General features: G+C 41.9%; 1 protein-coding gene, 2 long non-coding RNA genes and 1 pseudogene across 11 annotated transcripts; 3 read left to right on the top strand and 1 right to left on the bottom strand.

Moving 5' to 3' along the window:
* The window catches only part of LOC141044544 (casein kinase 1-like protein HD16), a 58,116-nt pseudogene extending 51,633 nt beyond the window's left edge, over positions 1-6,483 (top strand).
* LOC112295728 (uncharacterized) lies at positions 5,977-8,217 on the top strand. Its single transcript, XR_016498578.1, has 3 exons — positions 5,977-6,751; positions 6,988-7,544; positions 7,796-8,217. It is a non-coding gene; the product is annotated as an uncharacterized LOC112295728 (long non-coding RNA).
* Positions 8,218-9,357: 1,140 nt separating this feature from the next.
* Positions 9,358-13,386, bottom strand: LOC112295727 (uncharacterized). Of its 5 annotated transcripts, none has more exons than XR_016498581.1 (4): positions 12,929-13,386; positions 12,399-12,471; positions 11,503-12,224; positions 9,358-11,316 (listed from the first exon to the last, which is right to left on the bottom strand). It is a non-coding gene; the product is annotated as an uncharacterized LOC112295727 (long non-coding RNA). The 5 variants fall into 5 exon arrangements; XR_016498582.1 differs by having other exon boundaries at positions 11,503-11,843; XR_016498583.1 differs by having other exon boundaries at positions 11,503-11,622.
* Positions 13,387-15,067: 1,681 nt separating this feature from the next.
* Positions 15,068-20,852, top strand: LOC112295947 (uncharacterized). Of its 5 annotated transcripts, none has more exons than XM_090244826.1 (6): positions 15,068-15,436; positions 15,579-16,174; positions 16,763-18,481; positions 19,583-20,073; positions 20,191-20,301; positions 20,574-20,852. In XM_090244826.1, the coding sequence occupies exons 3-4, from the start codon at positions 18,302-18,304 to the stop codon at positions 19,628-19,630; spliced, it is 228 nt and encodes a 75-aa protein (XP_090100952.1). In that variant the 5' UTR covers positions 15,068-15,436; positions 15,579-16,174; positions 16,763-18,301; the 3' UTR covers positions 19,631-20,073; positions 20,191-20,301; positions 20,574-20,852. The 5 variants fall into 5 exon arrangements, with proteins under 5 accessions (XP_090100952.1, XP_090100953.1, XP_090100951.1 ...); XM_090244827.1 differs by adding an exon at positions 18,956-18,971 and having other exon boundaries at positions 20,191-20,846; XM_090244825.1 differs by having other exon boundaries at positions 20,191-20,846.
* The last annotated feature ends 251 nt before the right edge of the window (positions 20,853-21,103 follow it).

Genomic DNA, 21,103 nt, shown 5'->3' with positions numbered 1-21,103 from the left:
TGAGGATGGAAAGTCGAAGATAGCTTTATGTCCACTTTTAAAATCTTGAAAAGGGTCCTCCAGAATCTTGACACAAATTGAGTTCTCCTATTCGATATGATATCTTTAGGTAATCCATGATATCGATAGATATTATCAATGAAAAGCTTAGCTGTTTCTTCACCTGTGATAGATTTTGTACATGGCACAAAATGTGCGATCTTGGTGAAACGATCTACTATCACAAATATAGGATCATAAGATCTTGAGCTTGGAAGATCTGTGATGAAATCCATAGAAACAGAAGACCATGGTTGCTCTGGTATAGGTAATGGCTGAAGAAGTCCGTAAGGTCGATGACGAGGAGTTTTTGATCTTGAACAAATATTACATGATTGTACAAAGTCTTTGACTGACTTCCACATTTGAGGCCACCAAAAATCTCTTGATATAAGTTCCAAAGTCTTATTATATCCAAAGTGTCCTGCTGCTGGAAAATCATGACGTGCTTGAAGAGCACGTAAACGTGTTTCTCCTTCTGGAACATATAGGCGTCCTTCAAAATATAATAGATTATTCTTGAACTCGAACTTAGAAGAATCATGAGACTTAGAAGAATTATTCTCGATATCATGAACAAGAGGATCTGAGGACATACTCGACTGGATTTACTTGAGAAAAGTTGAATCAAAAATCAATGTTGATTTCATTGCTCGGAGATGAAATTGCTCTGGTTTCAAGAGGACCGTTCTTTGTTGCTCAAAAGCTGCATCTCCTTCTTTTGGTGCAAAACAAGAACGTCTAGACAAGGCATCGGACAAACCTTGTTATTTTTCTGGCTGATAAGTGATAATGAACTCGAATCTTGACAAAGATATACTCCAACGAGCTTGACGACGATTCAACACGCATGCTGACATGAAATACTCGAGGTTCTTGTGATCTGTATACACAACGACTGGACTAGAAGTGCCTTCTAGATAATGACGCCATTCTTGGAAGGAATCTACAATTGCAAGCAATTCTTTATCGTGGATCTCATAATTGATCTTGGCTACTGAGAATTTTCTTGAATGAAAAGCTATCGGATGAAGTTTGTCATCTGTTCCCATTTGTGACAAAACTGCATCCAAGGCAAAATCCGATGCGTCTGTTTCTATAAAAAATGCTTTGGAAAAGTCAACACGATATAAGACTGGTGCAGAGACAAACAATGTCTTCAAGGCTTCAAATGCTGCTTCCGCTTCTTGATTCTATTGGAATTTTTTTTTATTGGTCAAGCGTGTAAGTGGAGCTACAACTCGTGAAAAGTCTTTGATGAAGATCCGATAGTAATTGGCAAATTCCAAGAAACATTGGACATCTCTTACTGTCCTTGGAATCTTCCAATCCATGATTGTCTGGACTTTCTTAGAATCCATCATGAGACCATCATTTGAAATGATGTATCCTAAAAAGTCAACTTGAGTAGTGTGAAATACACACTTTTCCATCTTGGCATACAATCCTGCATCTCTAAGTTTTTGTAATACTTGACGAACATGTATTTCATGTTCTTCAACGTTCTTAGAATAGATCAGGATATCGTCTAAATAGCAGACAACAAAATTGTCTAAGAATTCACAAAATACATCATTCATGAGATGTTGAAAAGCAGCTGGTGCATTCGTGAGTCCAAAATGCATGACATTATATTCAAAATGTCCGTACCTAGTTCGAAACGCAATCTTCCATTCATCTCCTTCCTTGATTCGTACTAGATTATATGCTCCTTTTAGATCTATTTTTGTATAAATCTTAGCTTGATTCAACTGGTCAAGGAATCCTGATATCAAAGGTAATGGATACTTGTTCTTAATTGTGATCTTGTTGAGTCCTCGATAGTCAACACACATTCGCAAAGATCCATCTTTTTTCTTTACGAATAGAATTGGAGTTCCTGTTGGAGATTTTGAATGGCGTATGAAATTCTTCATTAAATTCTCGTCAATATACGTCTTGAGTTCAGCCAACTCATCTTGCGATAAATTGTAAATTGGTCCAAATGGTGGTTGAGTTCCTTCCCTGAGGTCGATTGAACAATCATATGGGCGATGCTCAGGAAGAATATCTGCATTCTTTTTCTCAAAAACGTCTTGATAATCCTGATATTGACTTGGAATGCCACTTGAAGTCTTTACGCTTTCAGAAATAGGTGCAGCATAAATAGCAAAAGTTGATCCTTCTTTTGCTGCGTGTATAAATGATTTTGCACCTATAAGTACGGGTTTTACTATACTAGACTTATAACTTTTTACTTGGTTGGTAGAACTATTAATAATGCTCTGGGAAAAGTCAAGTTTACGAGAATTCCAATCTATTCGAGGGTTATATTTTTCTAGTCAGGATAAACCTAAAATAACTGGATTGGACGGAGATTTAATTATGTTAAAAGTTATGTAGCTATCATGACCGTTTATTGTTACTTTTATAGGGCGAGTTTCATGAGTGACATCTCAAGAAGACAAAGGACGGCCATCAATGACTTCTACATGTACGGGTTTAGTTTTTTGTACAAAAGGTATTTTACGACTTTTAACAAATTGTTCATCTAAAAAACACGTTGAGGCTCCCGAATCTAATAAAGCAAAGGCTTTGTAATTCTTAGGTCCTAAATATAAGTCTATTATAAAATAAGGAGAGGGTTCTGAGGAGAGGATAGGACCTTCATTAGGAATTGTACAAGGTTCCAGCTGCATGGTCCCTATTGTAGTTGGACGAATCCATTTTCTGACATGTTGTCTTCTTTGACCACCGTACCCCTCATTTTATAGTTGCATTGTTTCTTTGGACAATGTTGAGCAGTGTGCTTAGGTTCTCCGCAATATAAACATAATCCTTCTTGACGACGACGAATCTTTTCTTTCTCAATTAGGAGTTTAAAACGTACCCCGTCAATTTACATGTCTTCTACTTTTGAATGTACGTTTGGCGAAGATGCTGATGTTGCCATTGAGTAATAATGTTGAGGTTCCCATGTACAACTCTCGGATCGAAATTCAAAAAGTCGATTGTCACATTTTACCGCAAAATCGATTGCTTTACTCAAAGTTTGAGAATCAAGTAAGTTGAGCATCAATTTCTTTGTTACTAAGCGGTTTCCTTGTCGCAAAATTCGGATCTTGTTTGTTGCAACACGAGTTGCATCGTGTTCACCATACATAGATCGAAACTCCACCAAAAAAGCTTCCAAATTATCCAATATTGGATTTTGTTGTTCAAGAAAAGACGAAAACCACGATAATGCAGAATCAGAGAGTAGAGTGCCAATAAACTTGACTTATGATCCTGGAGTTGGATAGCTTTGCGGTTAAAGTTCAATTGCCAATTGTACTTGATTGATGAATCCTCAAAACTTTGATCTTGTACCATCAAATTTCTCGGGTAAAGTAATTCTTGGTTCTCTAGTGCTTACAAGGTGTTGTACAATTGGAAAAGGAATGTGATTTGGTGCAAATGTTGAAGCAGCTCCGATCATCTCTATATCTCCACTTTCTGTTATTCTTGTTCTTTCTTGTGTTGGTGAATTGAGTTGATGCATCGCAAGCATTAACTCCCTCAATTGTTCTTGCATTTGTGCCATTGCATTCTTCATTTCAACAAGCTCTGCCATAATCATACTAAGAAGAAAAATTTGTCTGATATTGCTCAAGACAAAAGAAAAAGAAAAGACTTGATAACAAAGAAGATACTAAGAACAATATCAGTTTAGAAGTGGATAATCCGCAAACTTCTAATACGCTTATGTCTTGTCAAGAGAAAGGGGTAATCCACTCTTACTCAAGAAAAACAAAGCTCTGATATTGTAAGTGTATTCTTGTCAATCTGTCAAGGACAAAGACTCCATGAAAAAAAATATACACAAAAAGTCTCTCTCAATATAATAAGTCAAAATATAAACAAATATGTATATTAAAAAGAAACTCGAATGGCTGTTGCCACAAGACAAGAAACTAGAGACTCTTGAACCTGACTAGAAGCACAAAAGGAGTTGACAAGAATGAAGAAGCCTTCACTCTTATCTCTATATATACTATCTAACTACGGGCTACGTGGCAACGTTCTATAGGACCTCCAATATGTGTTGACTTTGTAGGATACATGCTTTGACTTACAAGGCAAGTTTTTCTATGTGTGGGCCACATAGTTAGCTTGATCTTCAAGCTAACAACATGTGTGGCACATGGCCAACTTGTTGACCACGTTTCTAATCCAAAAAGTCAATTAAAGACACCTATGAAGTCAAAGCAGCATCTATGAAGTTTCTAGGAAGCTTCTATATTAAATACTATAGAACTAACTTACTTTTACCTACTTTTAGTTACTTCTACCTATTTTTATATGTAATTATTAGCTTATATGATTATGGCCGTGATAGTTTTATATTTAGTTTGTACTTTAGCCTCTTGTTTCAACCCATAGCTTGTAGCAAGTCCACCATTTGCTACTATCTTTTCTAACTCCTTATAAGTTCCCCTTGAGTGTAACTCTACAATGGCATCTCCATCCATGCTTACAGCCAAATCCTCCAAAACCTCTATCAAATCCTCTTCAAAATCCACTTCTTCTATCATTCCAACTATGGCTTCATCACTTGAAACTAAACCCACTCTTTTTAAGTTTTTCTCTTATTTCTTCACCCTTCTTTTATTTACAAAATCTAAATCTTTGATCTTTTGAACACTCACAAATCCATTACTAGTCAAGTTTAAAAATCCAAAACTCATATTATCTACACTGGGATTTATAGATGATTCATTTGCACCCATGTGTCTCCATCCAATTGAAGTGCTCTCTAGAAATCTACAAAATTGTTTCTTGGCTCCAAAAGCATCCCTCTTAATTGCTCCATGTGCCTGTCATGAATAGGTTTCACAGTAATAAATTATACAGCTTTTTTTCCATCTCAACTACAAATCTTGGCATAATGTGAACCATCATCCAAGATTCTAGTCTCCATTCTAGCAGCAGTAATATAGGGCTGACCAAATATTACTGGATATGTAGCAGAATTTTGTACGAAGGAATTTTGTTCCACCTCCACATCTCCAATCTTGGTCTTTATAGCTGGACAAGCTCCATATAAATTACCTTGTTGATTATTTGCTGCTCTAATTACCCAACCATGGTTGATGTCAATTGGCCATTTATTCTTCTCATATATCCGCCTTGGCATAATATTGATTTCAGATCCATGATCAACTAAGGCCAAAGTTGGATCTTGAAAATCTCCCAATCTCACATATGCCTCTGTAGTAGCTCTAGCCCAATAAGGAACTGAATAGCTACTATTTCCCATTCCATCATTATCACATTTAGAACAAGTGTTTACACATGCTTCTTGTACAATCTCTTTTTTTACAGTAGATTCATCAAATGTATATTCCACTTGATGCTCTTTTATAACTCCAACTTATTTAAGTGAATCCTTGTCTTCTATATCAATCTTACTTCCAACTTTTGGCATTGCAAATTGTGCAAATACCTACCCTATCTCTTTTTCTTCATCCACAGTTACCCAAGTGTCCAATGCTTCCACCATAATAGCTTCAGTTGTCATCTGCCTCTTTCTCTTTATCACATTGATAATCAGCTCATGGAAATCCCTCTTGGCAATACCAAGAGCCTCTCTTAGAGTGAATTCAATCTTTGCATCCAAGATCTTCTCCTCTAAAATACTCTTCATATCTGTTGATGACTCTATATCAGATTGAAGCTTATAGGTAGGAGTTTTACCTTTAGCTTTGTTAGAATCATCCTTTTCCTTCATTTTGTCTTTCTCCCACCACTCTTTTGGTAATGGTGTGTCTCCAGGACGAGTAGAAGAAGGCACCTTCTCAAGATTTTGTTCCTCTTGATCTTCTTTATTTCTTGGAGACCTCCTCTTGCTTGCTAAACCCTAAAACCTAACCCTAAAACCTAAACCTAAAACCTGCGCAAAATCATCACAACATTTTGTGCAAAATGTTGTGAAAGCAAATCTTCTTGAGATATAAGGAGATCTTCGTGCTCAGTAATTTCAAATCCTGGTACTCACGAGGAATTGTCTTACATAAGTTTGATACTCCAATCAGAAGCTGATGATTACAGAGTGAGGTGGTCCTTATGCTATCTGCTTTCTTGTTGAGTTGTACGGCGAAGGTTGGGTATGGCGTTCTCACCGATATCCAGAGCTGGTATCTCTTCAAAAGAGATCATACCGGCCGCCTTTATGTCTCAGTGGTTTTCAAGTGGGGTGACAAGAAACTACCTTTACATGCTGCAATTGAGTATTTGATCAATACTGCCGTGGACACCAGTGGTGAGTTTGATGTTTCACCCAGTGATGGTGAGCGTTCCTGGAATTGGGAGGCGACTCCTTCTACCAGTCCCGGTGGTGGTTCTAAAGATGATGAAGATGAGGACCCTAACTACCATCCGCATAAATTTTTTTTGGGTAGTTTTGAAACATCTTCAACTAGGTAACCTGTCAAGCCAGTTACCTAAACATTGCCATGTTTTTTGGGATAGATAGAAGAGAACAAACGGTGGAATGGTGGCAAGCTTATGTACAGGACTCGAGAGGCATGCTAAATAGGAGGCAGAAGCAATTGCAGGAGATTTTTGCATCCAACCTTCATCTAGGAGACCACCCCATCACCAATGAGGGATGGAGCGGCTGCGTGGTTGGTGGCCACATGAATGGTCGTCGTGTTGTTGTGAAGTTTGCTCTCCCAAGTCGGAACGAGCAGAGGTGAGCTGGAGTTGGATCATATCGAAATGTTGCGTGCCTATTTAAAAGTTGGCTACTAATTGGTCTAATCCGGGTCTGATTTAAGAGTGGTCGTGTCAGCGATTGCTTTCATAGCAGCAGTCTTTGCTAGATGCAACGTGGAGCGTTGCTCTGTTAAAATGCATGTGCAGTATGCCACACCCTACGGGCTTTTGATCTTGCTCTCTTTGTACCGTCTTCTGGCCGTGCTTGTACAGACTCTATTGAACGAGGTGGGCGCCTATCTGAAGCTACAGGAGCATTGGGGGGTTTTTGTCCACCCATTAGTAGGATATGGAACCACAGCTCATTGCCAGATTGTTTATGTAGCAATAGAGTTGATCGATGGCAGTCCACTCAGACCTGCTAAGTAATAAGCTCTTGAAACCAGCAAGTGCGGAGTGTGGTCGTCCTCCTCTACTGATCCGAAGGTTCGCGTGCTGCTGTGTCATGATGCTGGAACAATATCTTTGGTGGTCCACAACGCCAAAGTATGTATCTATTTACTCTTCAATGTGTTGTTTTTGGTTCTCAGCAATAGTGACTGGGGAGGTGGCTAATGTATGTTGAGGCACGGAATATTATAGTTGTGCGGGGTACACAGCCTTCTGTCCACCTTGTGGATTTTGGCTTCGCGCGGTGCAGCAGCAATAGGAATTCACAGAAGGCAGAGCTCAGGAAGTTGCAGCGCGTCTTGGAAGAAATGATGAGAGTTGGGGTGGGAAAAGTGCAGCTGGACGATAATTTGCTGAAGATGAGCTATTGTATAAAGTTGGTGCGTCTGGTGTGCAAGATTCAATTTTTAAAACCTGATGCAGTCTTGCAGAAGTTAGGCATTTCCTGGATTTGAATTCAGAGCCTTGTGATGAAGAATACAATTGTAACGTGGTAAGTGGTAAAAAGAATTATCAAAATGGAAAACAAATCAGTAGAGCTGTTGATGCCTAAACTTTTGAGGCCTGAGGGAACTTTGAGCGTTCACAAACTCTGCTCATGTTTACAGACCCTGCTCATGTTTATGCACAGATTCCGAATCCTCTTTGCAGATGATTGGGTGGGAGCCTTGCTGCATATTTCTTGCTGCCGGTTACATCCATCCCAGGGCTTAAAGATGCTCATATTAGGTTTAAGGTTAAGCGGGAGGGGTACAGGCTCCATGGACACGATCAGTAAGCATGAGGCAGCTACGTTGAAGGCAGTCAGCTTCATGGCCACCGTTGCAAAGCAGGTGTTTCTGGTTACAGATCCTGCAGCTGCTGAGATGTTTGAAACTGTTTACGCTGAGACGTTTGGGTTCAATAGCTGCCTGCGGTTGCATATCCCTGTCCTTGGTGCCTTCTGAGCTATACCACGCAGGGACAGTAAAACTGAGTTACCTTTCCTGCAAGTTCCTTCCCGCTCAGCTTGGTACACTTGATAACAATGACAAGACTGTTGCTTCCTTTTGAGTTGGTTTCTTTTCTCTCTCGGGTTCTTTCGAGGAGAGGGGTGCAATTAGCACTAGGTGGTTTTGATATTGTGTAGCTATTGATTTACAGCGTATTTGCTCACCTATTGTGCCATCAAATGTATCGTCAGTACGCCTCCAACATGTGATTTCAGCATTGAGAGTATTGAGATTTTTGTTTTGAGAGACTTGAATCTGCTCTATCAGATGGTGTGGTCTCTCTTCGAGATTCTGGAAACTTGGATTTGCAAGTGAGTTTAGTCCTTCCCTCTTCCATTGTGCTGATGAATGTACGATGCTTGTTCATTCGCTTCGATGGGGTGCCTGTTGTGGGCGTGTAGAGCTCTGCTTTCTTGATAGGATTTGCTAGGGTTCTTGTGTGATGCCTTCTTTGGTGGAGACTGCGTGGCGAGATGCTGATGAGTGAAGCGGTGATTGTCGTGTGGCTTTTATTATCTTGGAATTGGATCAAGGGGAGGCGTTTCTGGTTGATATGGAGGTTGGTTCGAGGAATTCTATGTCGACATTGTCTTCGAAGTTAAAATTTTGTAGGGAGCTCCTCGCTTGCGTGTTCAGGGTGTGTACTACGTTGATCTGAGGCTCAACCTGGAGCGGTATGTTCACCTCCGTCCGTTTGTCCACACACACCTCGGCCAGGGAATGAACCATTGTCCTACTTGTGCAGACATTCGTGTTCAATGCCTATGAGGTTTCGGATGAGGATTTTCTGGGACTTGCAGTGCCTGTACGTTGCGTATGACCAATTCTCAGTTTTCGATGTCCCGAGGATGACGTGGGAATCTTGGGCATGTTTGAGAGGTTCGAGTTACTGGAGTGTTGCAGGTAAACAGGCATAGCAGAAGTATTGTACCGGTTGATTTGCTTAGCAGCATGGTCATCGCTGGAGCTAGGATTGGCTCTGCAGAACGTGTTGGGGAAAGGTCAAAAGCAGACAGTAGCTGGAGCTGGCATTCCGGTCGACCCTTGGTTCGGCATACAGGAAACGTAAAGGTTCCCTTCGATATTGCATGGAGGTTGACCGTACTGAAAGAGACGTCCAGTGTAACTCCACCATGTTGCAAGAATATTTTGAGAGAATCCAGATGCTGAAGGGGTCTGCAGAGGCAGGTGGTACGAGATCTGAAAGAATTGGAGAAATTCATGAAGGGCGGACCTCAGAGCAGACAGAGAGAAGATTGGAGACGTTGGTCACTGCTACACTCTAGACGGAGACGACGCGGATGTGAATCGACCTCCCTCCCCTCTTTGCATGGACAATCCCTTGTGGCCTTCGAAGCTCGGGTGCATCTAGGTTCTTGCTCCGAGTATATACCCTTTGGTCGCCATTTTCAGCGCATTTTGACGGGACATATCTGACGTGGTCATTCCCCAGTGACTGGGTGCCATTGCAGAGTTGGAGCAGTTAACGGTACTGTGACAGCAGAAGGCCTCTGAGCAGGGAAGACAGCAGCCTATCGACCTCACTTAAGTGACACTTCCCTGTTCAATCAGAGTAGAAGAAACTGTGTTCACTGCGATTGGAGTTGGAGGGACGAACTTTTGTAGGAACGCATTTCTGAGTCGTTGTTTTCTTCTCCAACTACTGGCTCATTCCTTGAATGCGAGCGCTATTGGATCACACGGTTGTAGCTCATGCTTGGTAGTGAAGCACTCGATAATCATTTAGCACTCACTACGCTCAATCTTGCTGCATCTAGAAGAATCGCTGACACGAACGCAGGACACATTGTTGGCGGCGCATCTGTTGGCGGCCGTAACACTGCTCGTGGACCGAATGTCGATGGAGTCACTTGTATCTTCGGTCCTCGAAGCAACCTCCCGATCTTGCCATGGCGAAGTCTCTTAGTGGGGTCCTTCTTAGACTGGAGAAGAGGTACTTGGGTTCACAGTCCAGGCGAACTGGGAAATGGGCACTCCTGATGAGGAATTTCTTCCAGACGAGGTCAGATCACCGAGTGGAACGATCGTGTGAAATTGCTGCAGAAGTATGACGGCAACACTGGCTGCCCTCATCGTGAGCAGTGAGGAGCGGTGGCACTAGTCGATTATCCCAATTCTGGAGCAATGCTGATTCGTGGCCGGTTACAGATGCAGGTGTTCCGTGCAGAATTGACGGACTCGCAGGTTCCAAGCAAGCGAGGAGACAGGTGGAAAATGCCGAAGAGCATCTTCGAAGAGCCTCATTTGGTTTAGTTTCAGCGGTCCACGCACCAAACACCCCATCACTCATGGCCTTGGACATATCATCATAAGCTACCAACATGGCTCCAGTTCTGCTCCCAATGCTCATCGTCGTCGCTGCAAGATATAGCAAGAATTCTTTATTCGGGCGGGGAATGCATCTCCTTCTAGTTTCCCACTTTGGCCACATGAGTTCCTTGGAATGATTCAGATTGTCTATTCAAAATTCACCTGAACTGAGTCTCCACTCGACCGGCGTTGACGTCGTTATTGTTTTCGTTCTTTTCCGGGCCCCTGCTGGTGCTCTCAGCTGCTCGGAGGAACGTTACACCATGCCAGATGATTGCTAGAAACGTACTGAGCAGCCTGGGATTGTGTTAAGCTAGTGTAGTTTCTGAAGAGGCTCACCTAGTTCTAGTCTGAATGATGGATCGCGGAAGCGACTTCCACCTTTGGATTGAAGATTCTTCAACTAACAACTTTCTTTCAATTAGAGGTGGCATTTCAATATCTGAACCTTATCATGTTCAAATACGACACCATACACGTAGAACATTGTGGCCACCAGTGGCACCTTCTGACGTTTAAGGGTTAATGGCTTTCATGGGCTTGGATTTCATAGCGAAGGAGCTCCAAAAACAGCGATGTTTCATAGTAGTTGTGCACTGGAGATAGTGTTGCGCAAGTTTGGTGAAGCATTCTGTTGAGGAACGTGTTGCGCTTCTTGGCATACTGATGTGATGGATGGTTGGATGTGGTTTCAATCTGCAGGATTTGCTTCTCAGCCTTGAAACCCCAGACGACGTTCTTTCTCATAGGCCCGTTCTCGTTTTCAGGTGCGATTACATGCTCTTCGCTTCTTTTTTTTGTAAGGGTGTGTATGAGTTGAAGAGCTTTTCTGTTAGTTGCAAACGTGAATGCAAGGACGAGGAACACATGTCAGAATACTCATAGGTTATTAGGTTTGTTTTGCCGATGAAAATTGTCAGGTTTAGGGTAAATGTGTAAATCTCAAGAATTAAAAACGAGAACGAGGCATCATCTCTATAAGAAATAGAAAATTGCTACACACATAAAAGCAAACCTTGATTGGATCTCGTTGGTGAGTAAGCGCCCTTTCTTCAGTTCGAAGATGGAACTCGTGAGCTACTGTCAACGTCGGAGGATTTTTATATCTCGGCAATCGATCTTTCATATAAGGTATCTGCATACAGTTAAATACAACAGAATTGAGCAATGTCAAGCAGAAAAACAATCCATACGACTAGGATTACTCATTCAGAATCGCAAATCCATTACAATATTCGAGTAAACACCTGCCGAAGCCTCCCTCCCTCTAGCTTCTGCTTCTTATCGGCTTGACTAGCAAAACTTGGGACCGATCATTGCCAGGTCCTTGTTGGTTGAACCTTGTTAGGGTCACGGCTGTTTTGGACACACGTATCCAAAAATATTCTAATAAAATTGTTTGCTGGAAGTAGTGTTAACACAAATATACAATTCATCTATGCATACTACAGAGCAAGATAGAAAAATGGCTGATACTGTACGAATTCACATAGACCATTAAATAAACTTCAAAGGGGAAATGCCGAACTTCGAGAATGAGAATCTGACTTCAGAGAGTGAGCGAGGTTCATGTTCAGAAAAGGACGGCTCCTTCCGCGCATCTGAATACCATTCGAAACCTTCGCCCATACTCGCTCACGATCACTCTCACTGTCCTCACACAACCATCTCAAGCGCATCCAATTTGCACCAGACGCTCAAATCCAAAAGAAAACCTCCCTCTCAACCCGCCGCACGCTCACATTTCAACCAAAACACGAAGTCATAATTTCTGGGATAGATTAAAGATGAAGCATTCTCAAGGAGTTTTTACAGAACTCAAAAATAACAGACTTTCCAAAACAATCACGCGCTCCAGATTAGCCGAGCAAGTCTTCCGAGGACAACACTGCTACAACTTTAATTACTTACCGCAAATCGTAACAGAAGGCAACTCTTTCCACGACCTGAGTCTCCAATCAGCAGGAGCTTGAACAGGTAGTCACTACAAAAGAGAACATTCAGTCCCGGCTCTGACGATCGATGACTGCCCTTTCCAACCCCTCAAAACAGAAAACAAAGACCTGCCGCGAAGGGTACTCGGACAGGCAATCTCTACTCAGTGCACTACACCCTAAGAGTCAACGACGAACTGATCGACGGAGGAGCGATCACGAAACAGTAGACAGAAATTTGCTCCTGATCACTGAACTCTTAAGTTCATGATTTTCCAACTAATTAACATACGAAACTACAAAATGTTAGAGATCAAAAAAAGAAAAAACCAGAACAAGCGACAGCAACAGAGAACCTCAAGAACTATCAATGTGTGCACACTCTCTGTCGCAAACTCAATTCATGATGCCATTCTTTCAATATGAACTAAGGACTAACACAGTGCACCAAAGGACCTCAAAAAAGCCTCAACCACAGCAACCGTCACATTAAGGACGATCTCATACCGAGAGCAGCGAACCGACGCGAACGGCCCGCGCGCAAGGAAGGCGTCGGCAGAGTCATTGCGTACTGGCCGCTCCTGAAGAAAGTCGACGCCGCGGATGTCACTGTGATCCTCGACGGAAGAGACGCGCTGAGCGCCAGCAACGCAGCCATGGCGACCATCCTTACTCGCAAATCCGCAACAAAAGACTTAGCAGTTCAAGGAAAAAATAGGCTGCTCTAAAAAACAGTAAGCTACTCAATCCGGAGTTCCGCCGAAGATAGGACGAGCTCATCGCTTTGTCTTCACGAAGAGGATAGGTTTCAGGTCGCGGACGGAACTCTGAACCGAAAACGACGAGACATGGATCGGCCAGAAATTGAAAGGAGGACGTCCTGCGCTGAGCTCACCTAAATCCACGGAAAACCATCTCCACACCACGAATCTGTCACAGCAAAAGACGGACAAGAAACAAGAAACAAGTTCGATTTTCATAAGAAAAGGGCGCGAGTCGAGAGCGAGAGGAGTGAGAGGACGCGGTGATAGAGCAGGATCTCAAAACCGTGGACACATCTATTGCTCTCGACGATAATTAGATGTACGACCACAGTATATGTCGACCATGACTAGATCTACTACTCTCGTACATTATCTAATTAGAGTCGACATATACTGTTTTCATATATCTAATTACCGTCACCCATCTACTTCCGTCATACATCTTCGTCCGAGAGTGCTCATCAGGGCATACACTACATTCAATTTTTGGCACCAATTTCCAACATCGTTATTAGTGAGATTTGCTACATGCGGCGAAGTAATTACATGATGGTGCAGTAACCACTAGGGGTAGTCACACCCATCGTTGCACCTTTCCCATGAAAAAAGGGCTACCGTACCCATTCTCTGAAGATTGAGAATGTGCATTCTTCATGTCTGGAGGTGTAGGATGGGTCGTGAGAATCATTCAATTTACTCTTGAGGCTGTCTTTTGCTTGCCGAGTTTGCATACCGTGTGGGGTCTACCGACGTGAGGCCACCTGTTCTGCTCTTAGATCCGTGCGCTCTTAAATCCGTGCACCAAATCCTCATGTTCATGGTCCGGTCTTTGATTGCCTCTGTAATTGGTGAGCTTTTAAGGTCAGGGATATTGTAGCAGGTATTGTCGAGGATGTAGATTGTTGTTAAATTAATGGAGGAGCACTGCATTTTTGTGTTTGAGAACTTGTCTATTGAAGTTAACCCTTTACCTACCAAGGCACTTTTTGGCAATGTCAGGATTTATGCTGATTTTTTTCTTTGAGTAATTTCTAATGAAAATAGAATGTCCAATTTTAGTATCTAAAATCGTATAGAATTGAACTTATCCCGTGTCCTAAACTTTGAGGAAAATTTGGAGAACATCCAATGGTTCATGAAAGCGATTATAGTGTTCAAAGTTATTGTATATTGATAGTGAAAATTGGAGATTCTAGAGGGTGTGCTACTTTACCAAGAATAGAATCGTATTGGAAATTTTGTACTTTAGATTGACGTGGTTCAGACATGCACTAAGTTGGTAGCTTTGCATTGATTCACAACATAGTGAAGTAAACATGCATGCATGATTTTTGATAAATTTTCAACTCCCTTCTACTTGATTGTATACATAGATGTACCAAAATTTGTATGGATCATAATGGAAGTTTTGTATGTGATGAGAGAGATCAGCAGTCATAAAACAATGAAGAATCTTTTGAAGACAAATTTAAATCAAATTTTTTGACCAAAATTATTTTTCATGTGTAAGAAATACCACATAGTATGCAGCATCGTATTTGTAGATGTTCATTGTATTTGAGTGTTTTTGGTGTATTTGGCAATGTATCCCTACATTTTCCAAGAGTTCCATAACTCCAAATCATGATCCGATTTTTGCAAAGTGTGCATGTAATGTGTGTGCAAATCTAAACTGATCTAACCATAACCAAAATTCCTAAATTTTCATAATTTTATCTCCAAATGTCCAAATGAGGGAAGAAATTATATCCCCATGAAGCTATGACATTCCTACACCTTCAAAAATAGTTTCAATAAAATGAACGTGAAACTGATATCTGTCAGGGATATGAGAATACGGAACAAGAGTCAGAAAATAGAAGATGATTTTCAAGAGGGAAAACTAGCGTTCTTTGTCTTTGCCACATGGCTCTCTCTCAATTCGTGCTACCGAGGTTCTCGATAGAGCGGAGAAGGTAAAGAATCTAATGCCTAGGTCTCCCAATCAACATCTGGAGAATGTGTTCAGACTTTTTCCAATCTGTATTCACCAATGTCAATTTTTATCAACGACGTTTAAACCAGAGGCCATGTCGACCTGGAGCAGTTTATCAGGTATTAGTAAGCAAGGGCCACATCCTCCTAGTTAGTTGCAGCACAGCATACTATAAACATAGATCTTCACCGAACCTTGCATTCTCTCACTGACGTCCTCACTTCCAGTGATCTTCATTGCCAGATCGATTCCTGTATTGCCACCATATTCCTTAAGGTACACTATTCCTCGTCCTTTTGATAGTGTTAGGATCATATTTTGAAAGGCACGCGTTCTGATTATCCTCGCTGAAATCTCCTTTGCATAGCAATATATCTCCTCGTACAGATTCAGCTGATGTAGACACTTGTTTATGCAGTTCAAAATCGCATTGCAAGCATGAAATGAAACAGAGGCTTGCAAGCAAGTTGAGAGGATGTTGAAATGCCTCGACTTTGAATCCGAGTTCCTGAATCTTGCATGCCACTAGGCAATAGCTTGCAAAATGATTACAGTTGCGCTGCTGCACTCTGCAGCGGGCTAAGCTTATACTCTTCGGGACAAATCATGGCCACAGGAGGAGTCGTTTTCAGAAACCTCATCCTACTACTGGTCTACGAAAGCAACAAACACAATGACATATTAAAGCACTTCAAGAGCGCACAGAAGCGGCTGCAAGACGTAGGTTACGAGAAATTCTTTGGTGCCGGGAGCAAAGGGGAACGAGAAGCTAAATGGTTTTCCGGTGCATCTTGGAACCAGGCCATGGAATGTGATAGTGAACAAGACTGAAAGTCTTGTGCTGAGTTTTATGCGATTTCTTCAACCTTATACTCTGTGCTCCCAAATCCCTCGGCAGCCTCCAATTTGTACAAGCAGCTTTGCTACTCTGTATCGGCTTTGCTGGCAGCAGTTGATGTGAACAAGAACGAGGTGACACATATTGCAACAAACTACTTGGATAAATGTCAGAAGGTGCGTTCTATCACACACCCCTAGCTACCTTGTCTTCGTCTTAGGTGGATGACTTCAGAATTTCAGTGGATTTACTTATCTTCATTTCCTGTAAGTATACAAGACACTTGTTGCCATGCTGGACTCTTGGATCGTAATCGACGAAAACTATGACATCTGCCTGAATCTGCTACTCTTCGAACTCAAAGGACGAGCAAGAGAAGATGCAGAACAGCTCAATATTTTGAAATGATGCAGCAGCATGCCAGGGTTCACAGCTAAACACTTCTTCAAGATGGACCTTGAGACCTGTATCAAGAGAAAAGAGCCTGTTATGGAAGTTGCAACAGCCTCATTCCGCATGTGCCTGACCCTAACACTTAGTGATCCAAATGCTGATTACAAAGTAGCTGCTGCGGTCATCAGAAAGATGATTAACCTCGCAAATAGGCGCTGCAAAGATGGCCCAGACGCAAGCACTAATTCTCCGTCCTCTATTCTCCTAGTGGTCAGTCCCAGGAGCATAAAAGGAGCGTAAAACTCTGCCGAATCAAGTTGCTTATTTTAGTAAAGCCTGGTTGTTGAACTTGTGATGTGAATTTGTTTCAGGTACTTGACCTCTACAAGCACGCACAACAAATTCTCTCGGGGTTAGGTAACAATGTCTATCCACAAGACGAAGCTCAGTGGTTGGTTTCTTCTGCCTGGAACAGAGCTGCACTTTACCTTAAGTTGCAGAAATATGAAAATGCCGAACTGTACACTACTGGCTAACTGCAGGTTCAAGTGGAAAGCGGTATGGGATTCCAATCGTGCTAGTAAGGAAGCTGGCTTGACATGGCAAGTTTGGCACCGGGCCGTGGCTGTGAATGTGTGGAGACGGAAGATCCTTAATGCTCTTGATGCTGCTTGTCTTGTGTGCGAGCTTGGAGCTGAGGAGTCTGTGCTTCATCGCTTCTGAGCTTGCCCTCAGGGTTACTCATGCGTGGAGTTTTGTCCTTTCCATTCTGTATCAACTTCAATCCTCGGATACAGCCCTACCGCGTAGCAAGTTCAACTTTCGCTACGCCATCTTGACCACCGGCTGCCTAACCGTTTTTCTGAAGTCACTACGATTTGGAATCTCTTGTGAGGCATTAGTATGTGGATCCTGTGGATTGCAAGAAATGACTGTGCTCAATCAGGTTAGATGGTCTCCGGAAAAAGTCGCGCCAGTGATCTGGGCTAGCTTGGTAGGATATGGTAGAGCTGGTTGGATGAAGGTTTCCCAGAGCAAACATAAGCCCGAAAAAGAGCAACAGAAACAACTAGATCTGTTTGATTCTGTTTGGGCTAAGCATCTGTTTCTCTGCCAGCGAGTGGAGCTGAAAGTCACCTGGGGCAAGTTTCATCATGATCGGGGGGGAGGGGATGGGTTAGTCTGTGAGGATAGTGAGTGAGTGACGGTTCGTTTCCCTGTTACCGTAACTGGTTTCGGGTGTACACTATTTTCTTCTCGCAATTGAATCCCGGTTCTCTTATTTCCAGAAAAAAAAAAAATTTAAATGCCGAACTGTGGATGGAGCTGCTCTTGAGCTGCTCAAGCATGTAATGGCTACGGAAACTCGCAGACCTTTTATGTTGGAAAGCTTAACCGAGCTCCTACGGCAAAAAGCTTCTTCACACATATTAGCAGGATAGGCTTTGATGTGACAGACCGCCGCAATAATCATTTTATCAAATTTTGCGTGAGTATATGGAAAAGTATCAAAGTGTCTGTAGATCACGCACTCATGGCCAGCTATTACCATCATTATAACTACTTTCTAATGATTAATGCCTCAAGGCAGACTCGACCTCGGCCCGCAGATCAAAGCTTTCTTGTGTGGGCATCTCACTCGGGTTGCAAGGGGCACCAACATCGTTTAGATTGCAGAGCATGATGCTGCACAATCGTAATCTGTTCAACTCAGAGCAAACTTTAAGGTTGCACTTTCCATCCGGTTCTTTTGCATAACTCCTGAAGAACATAGAGTCGACGCTGGTGGATTTAAGTTGTTAGAGCATTTGGAGTTGATGTTGGTTATGAAGGAATGGCTGTTGGTTGAATCGGGGAGACGTTGACGTGCGATTTTCCGCTTCGCGCTCTTTGTTTGCGCTTCTTGTGGAATGATGGAGTTGGAGGTGGAGAAGGCGTCTTCTCCTCACTCACCTGATATTCCGCTGTTGTGGAACTTGGAGTATTTTCCTGGAGAGGAGTTCCAGATTGAGGATAGGAGAGCAATGCTTATCAAGAGTTTGCTAGACTTTTTCCAGACCAGTGCTGCCAAGCAGATCGTATCAGCCAAGGTATGATTGAATTGTTCATTACCTTCTGTTTCTTTTACTTCGGAGTTAATTATTTGAGTATGAGGTTGTGCAAATGATATTTTGGATTCTTAATTAAGTACTTCTGACTATGCACACAATCAAGACAAGATAGTATCGGAAATGAACTATTAGATATCTTTGTTTGTTCTATCAGATAGTGTAGGAAATGTTGGCTTCTAGTAGACTGTCAGAAAATTGCTCAGATTTGCATTCCTTGTTATTTTGGCTTCAATTTTTGTGTCTCAATTTGAGGTCTGGATCGTTGCTGTCGGAGCTCGGTTTTACGTGTCAGAATGGAGTTAGGAGATATTTATGTTCCAGTCTTTACGAGCCGTGCGTAGCAAAGCAAAGCAGATTCATTGGAGAATGTCAATGAATGTAGGTTAACTTGTACCTAACCTCCTTATTTCCAGTTTTTTTACAATAGTGTATGCCATGGAATTGCGTTCACAGGTGATATTGGATATTGGTACGTATCGTTTGCCGGTGGACTATCAAGTCCTTCAAATCCTTGGACTTGTTCAACATTTTTGACATTATTGACTTGTCCAACATTTGTTTGCCGGTGGGCTTCAAGTCCTTCAAATGAGGGACTTGTGCAAAGCTAATTTGGTGCAAGCCCGTACATCTGAAGCCTGACACAAAGTCAAGAGTGATGTTGAGGATTGGATTGAAAGAACAGGAACATGAGATAATAAAGAGATCTAGTTTGAGAATGATTTTGCCTATTCCCGTAAGATGATGATTAATGGAGCAATTAGTCCTTTCATTGATCTAATGTTATTGCTTTCTCATACAAGTTTCAGCAGAAACTTGAAAATGAACTTACTGTAGACCAGCTCAAGCGCTGCCAATTTAAGAGCAGATTCTCCAGTAGGCCACTGACAACACCACTCAATCACTATTTTACTATTATTGATAATAAGTTGATGCAATTGCAGTGATTGAGGTCTATTCTTCGTGGCCTCCTGGAGTCTATGCTCTAAATCTCGTCGCTAGCATTGTGTAGGAACGCAGTGGTGACTCATGTAATAAAGACAAGCATTATTGATATCATAAATTGCATGCTTTATTTTGCAGAGGCGAGCAGGTGGTAAGTCCGGAGAGGATCACCGTCAGGCTGCATAATCATCCGGAGTCTTTGCTTGCACTGAACTTTTGAAAGCATCATCTATAAGTAATCTTCCTGGCGTAAAAGTTCATTATGGTCTCGTCTTACAAAATTTTCCGTGGTTCAAAACGACCACGTAGGTAATTATGCAATGAAGAGAATTCAGACGGAATCTTAAAGATAAGGTTATCTTATTATTTACCGGAAAATCTCAATATCATAGGGAAGCTAATTTCAGTGGGAGGAACTGTGTAAGGATGAGTGTCGTGAAAACGCTTGTCACCAGTCGGGACTTCTCGTGTCCCAAGTGTAAGTGCGTTATTCCTCATCAATTTAAAGACATTGAGAGGTTCTCCCTACCCACTGGCTAGGGTGGCATGAGTCAACAGAAAGAGGGCAAGCGATTTTTGAGCTTCTTCAGGGCAAAGCTGCAGCAGAGAGGAATTTGTTCTCGACAGCAGTAAGCGAAAGTGAACCTGCTTTTTGAATAATCTTTATTTTAATAACTGTAATTTACATATTGGATTACTTCCATCCTTCAATCCTGTCCTTTATCTCATCCTTTTCGTTTTGGCAGGAGTTATTCAGTATTGTAGATCAAATCTGCCTCCAAGTTCTGGATGTGGATTCACTTATCAAGTTAAATGTTGCTGGCTATTTGCTGAAAAAGGGACATCGTCAATACCAGGTAGTAGTATTTCCGTACATCTCTATTGCTCCACTCCTTTCACATTCACATGAGTAGTAACTGCGCACACAAAGACGTGCCTGAAGTGTAATCCAACATGTGAACCAAGTTCCTTTGATAGTCGCCTTAATATGTTTTATCTGTCTTAAGTGTTGGTCATCTATTTGAACTACGATACAATAATGAGGTTTTTTCACAGCCACTACAATGTTTATGTTTTAGAAACATTTCTAGCTCTCAACATCACGATTGTAGTGGATCCTTGCTTGCAGGTTCAAGCTTCCCAAACAAAATACTGATTGTTGCAGCTTTTAAAGAAACTGCACGGCACCAAGAACTAGCGAAAGGAGCAGCGAAATTGGTACAATGATGGAGATGAACACCGGAAAGAGCAAGCAATAAGTGCAGATATAAGGCGTACTGTATAACAGAAGATTCAGATCCTGGAAATATTGTTACCTTAGCAGCTTGAGGAATCAGAAGAGGATTCAGAGATGCAATAGCTGCCATGTACAAAACTCTCCCCAATAAATGCAATAAGTTACACCTCCCATCCTGCATGGACCCACTGATTGTCCAGACTGGGTTTGGCTAGACATGTGTGTATAAATATTATAATCGATATGCTCTAGGAGAAGACATATCCAATTTGCACTCGCTTCAAACGGAAGCTCGCATATAGATTTAGTGCGAAATGAGCAACAGACAGGCGGGAAACATTTTACGATGCTTGAAATCGTTTACATTTCGGAAAACTTTGAAGTAAGACTTTAAAAGACAACTCGTGCCACCAAGCACTAAG

Source organism: Physcomitrium patens, chromosome 19 (genome assembly GCF_059467195.1).
Source record: "Physcomitrium patens ecotype Gransden chromosome 19, ASM5946719v1, whole genome shotgun sequence".
Classification (NCBI taxonomy): domain Eukaryota; kingdom Viridiplantae; phylum Streptophyta; class Bryopsida; order Funariales; family Funariaceae; genus Physcomitrium; species Physcomitrium patens.
Note: the sequence above shows the minus strand (reverse complement) of the source record. Positions and strands in the feature narration are given on the sequence as shown.

Bases quoted from the DNA above. Each gene is read 5' to 3' on its own strand.
- LOC112295947 (XM_073528910.2), top strand. From the start codon at position 17,023: ATGTGTGGAGACGGAAGATCCTTAATGCTCTTGATGCTGCTTGTCTTG.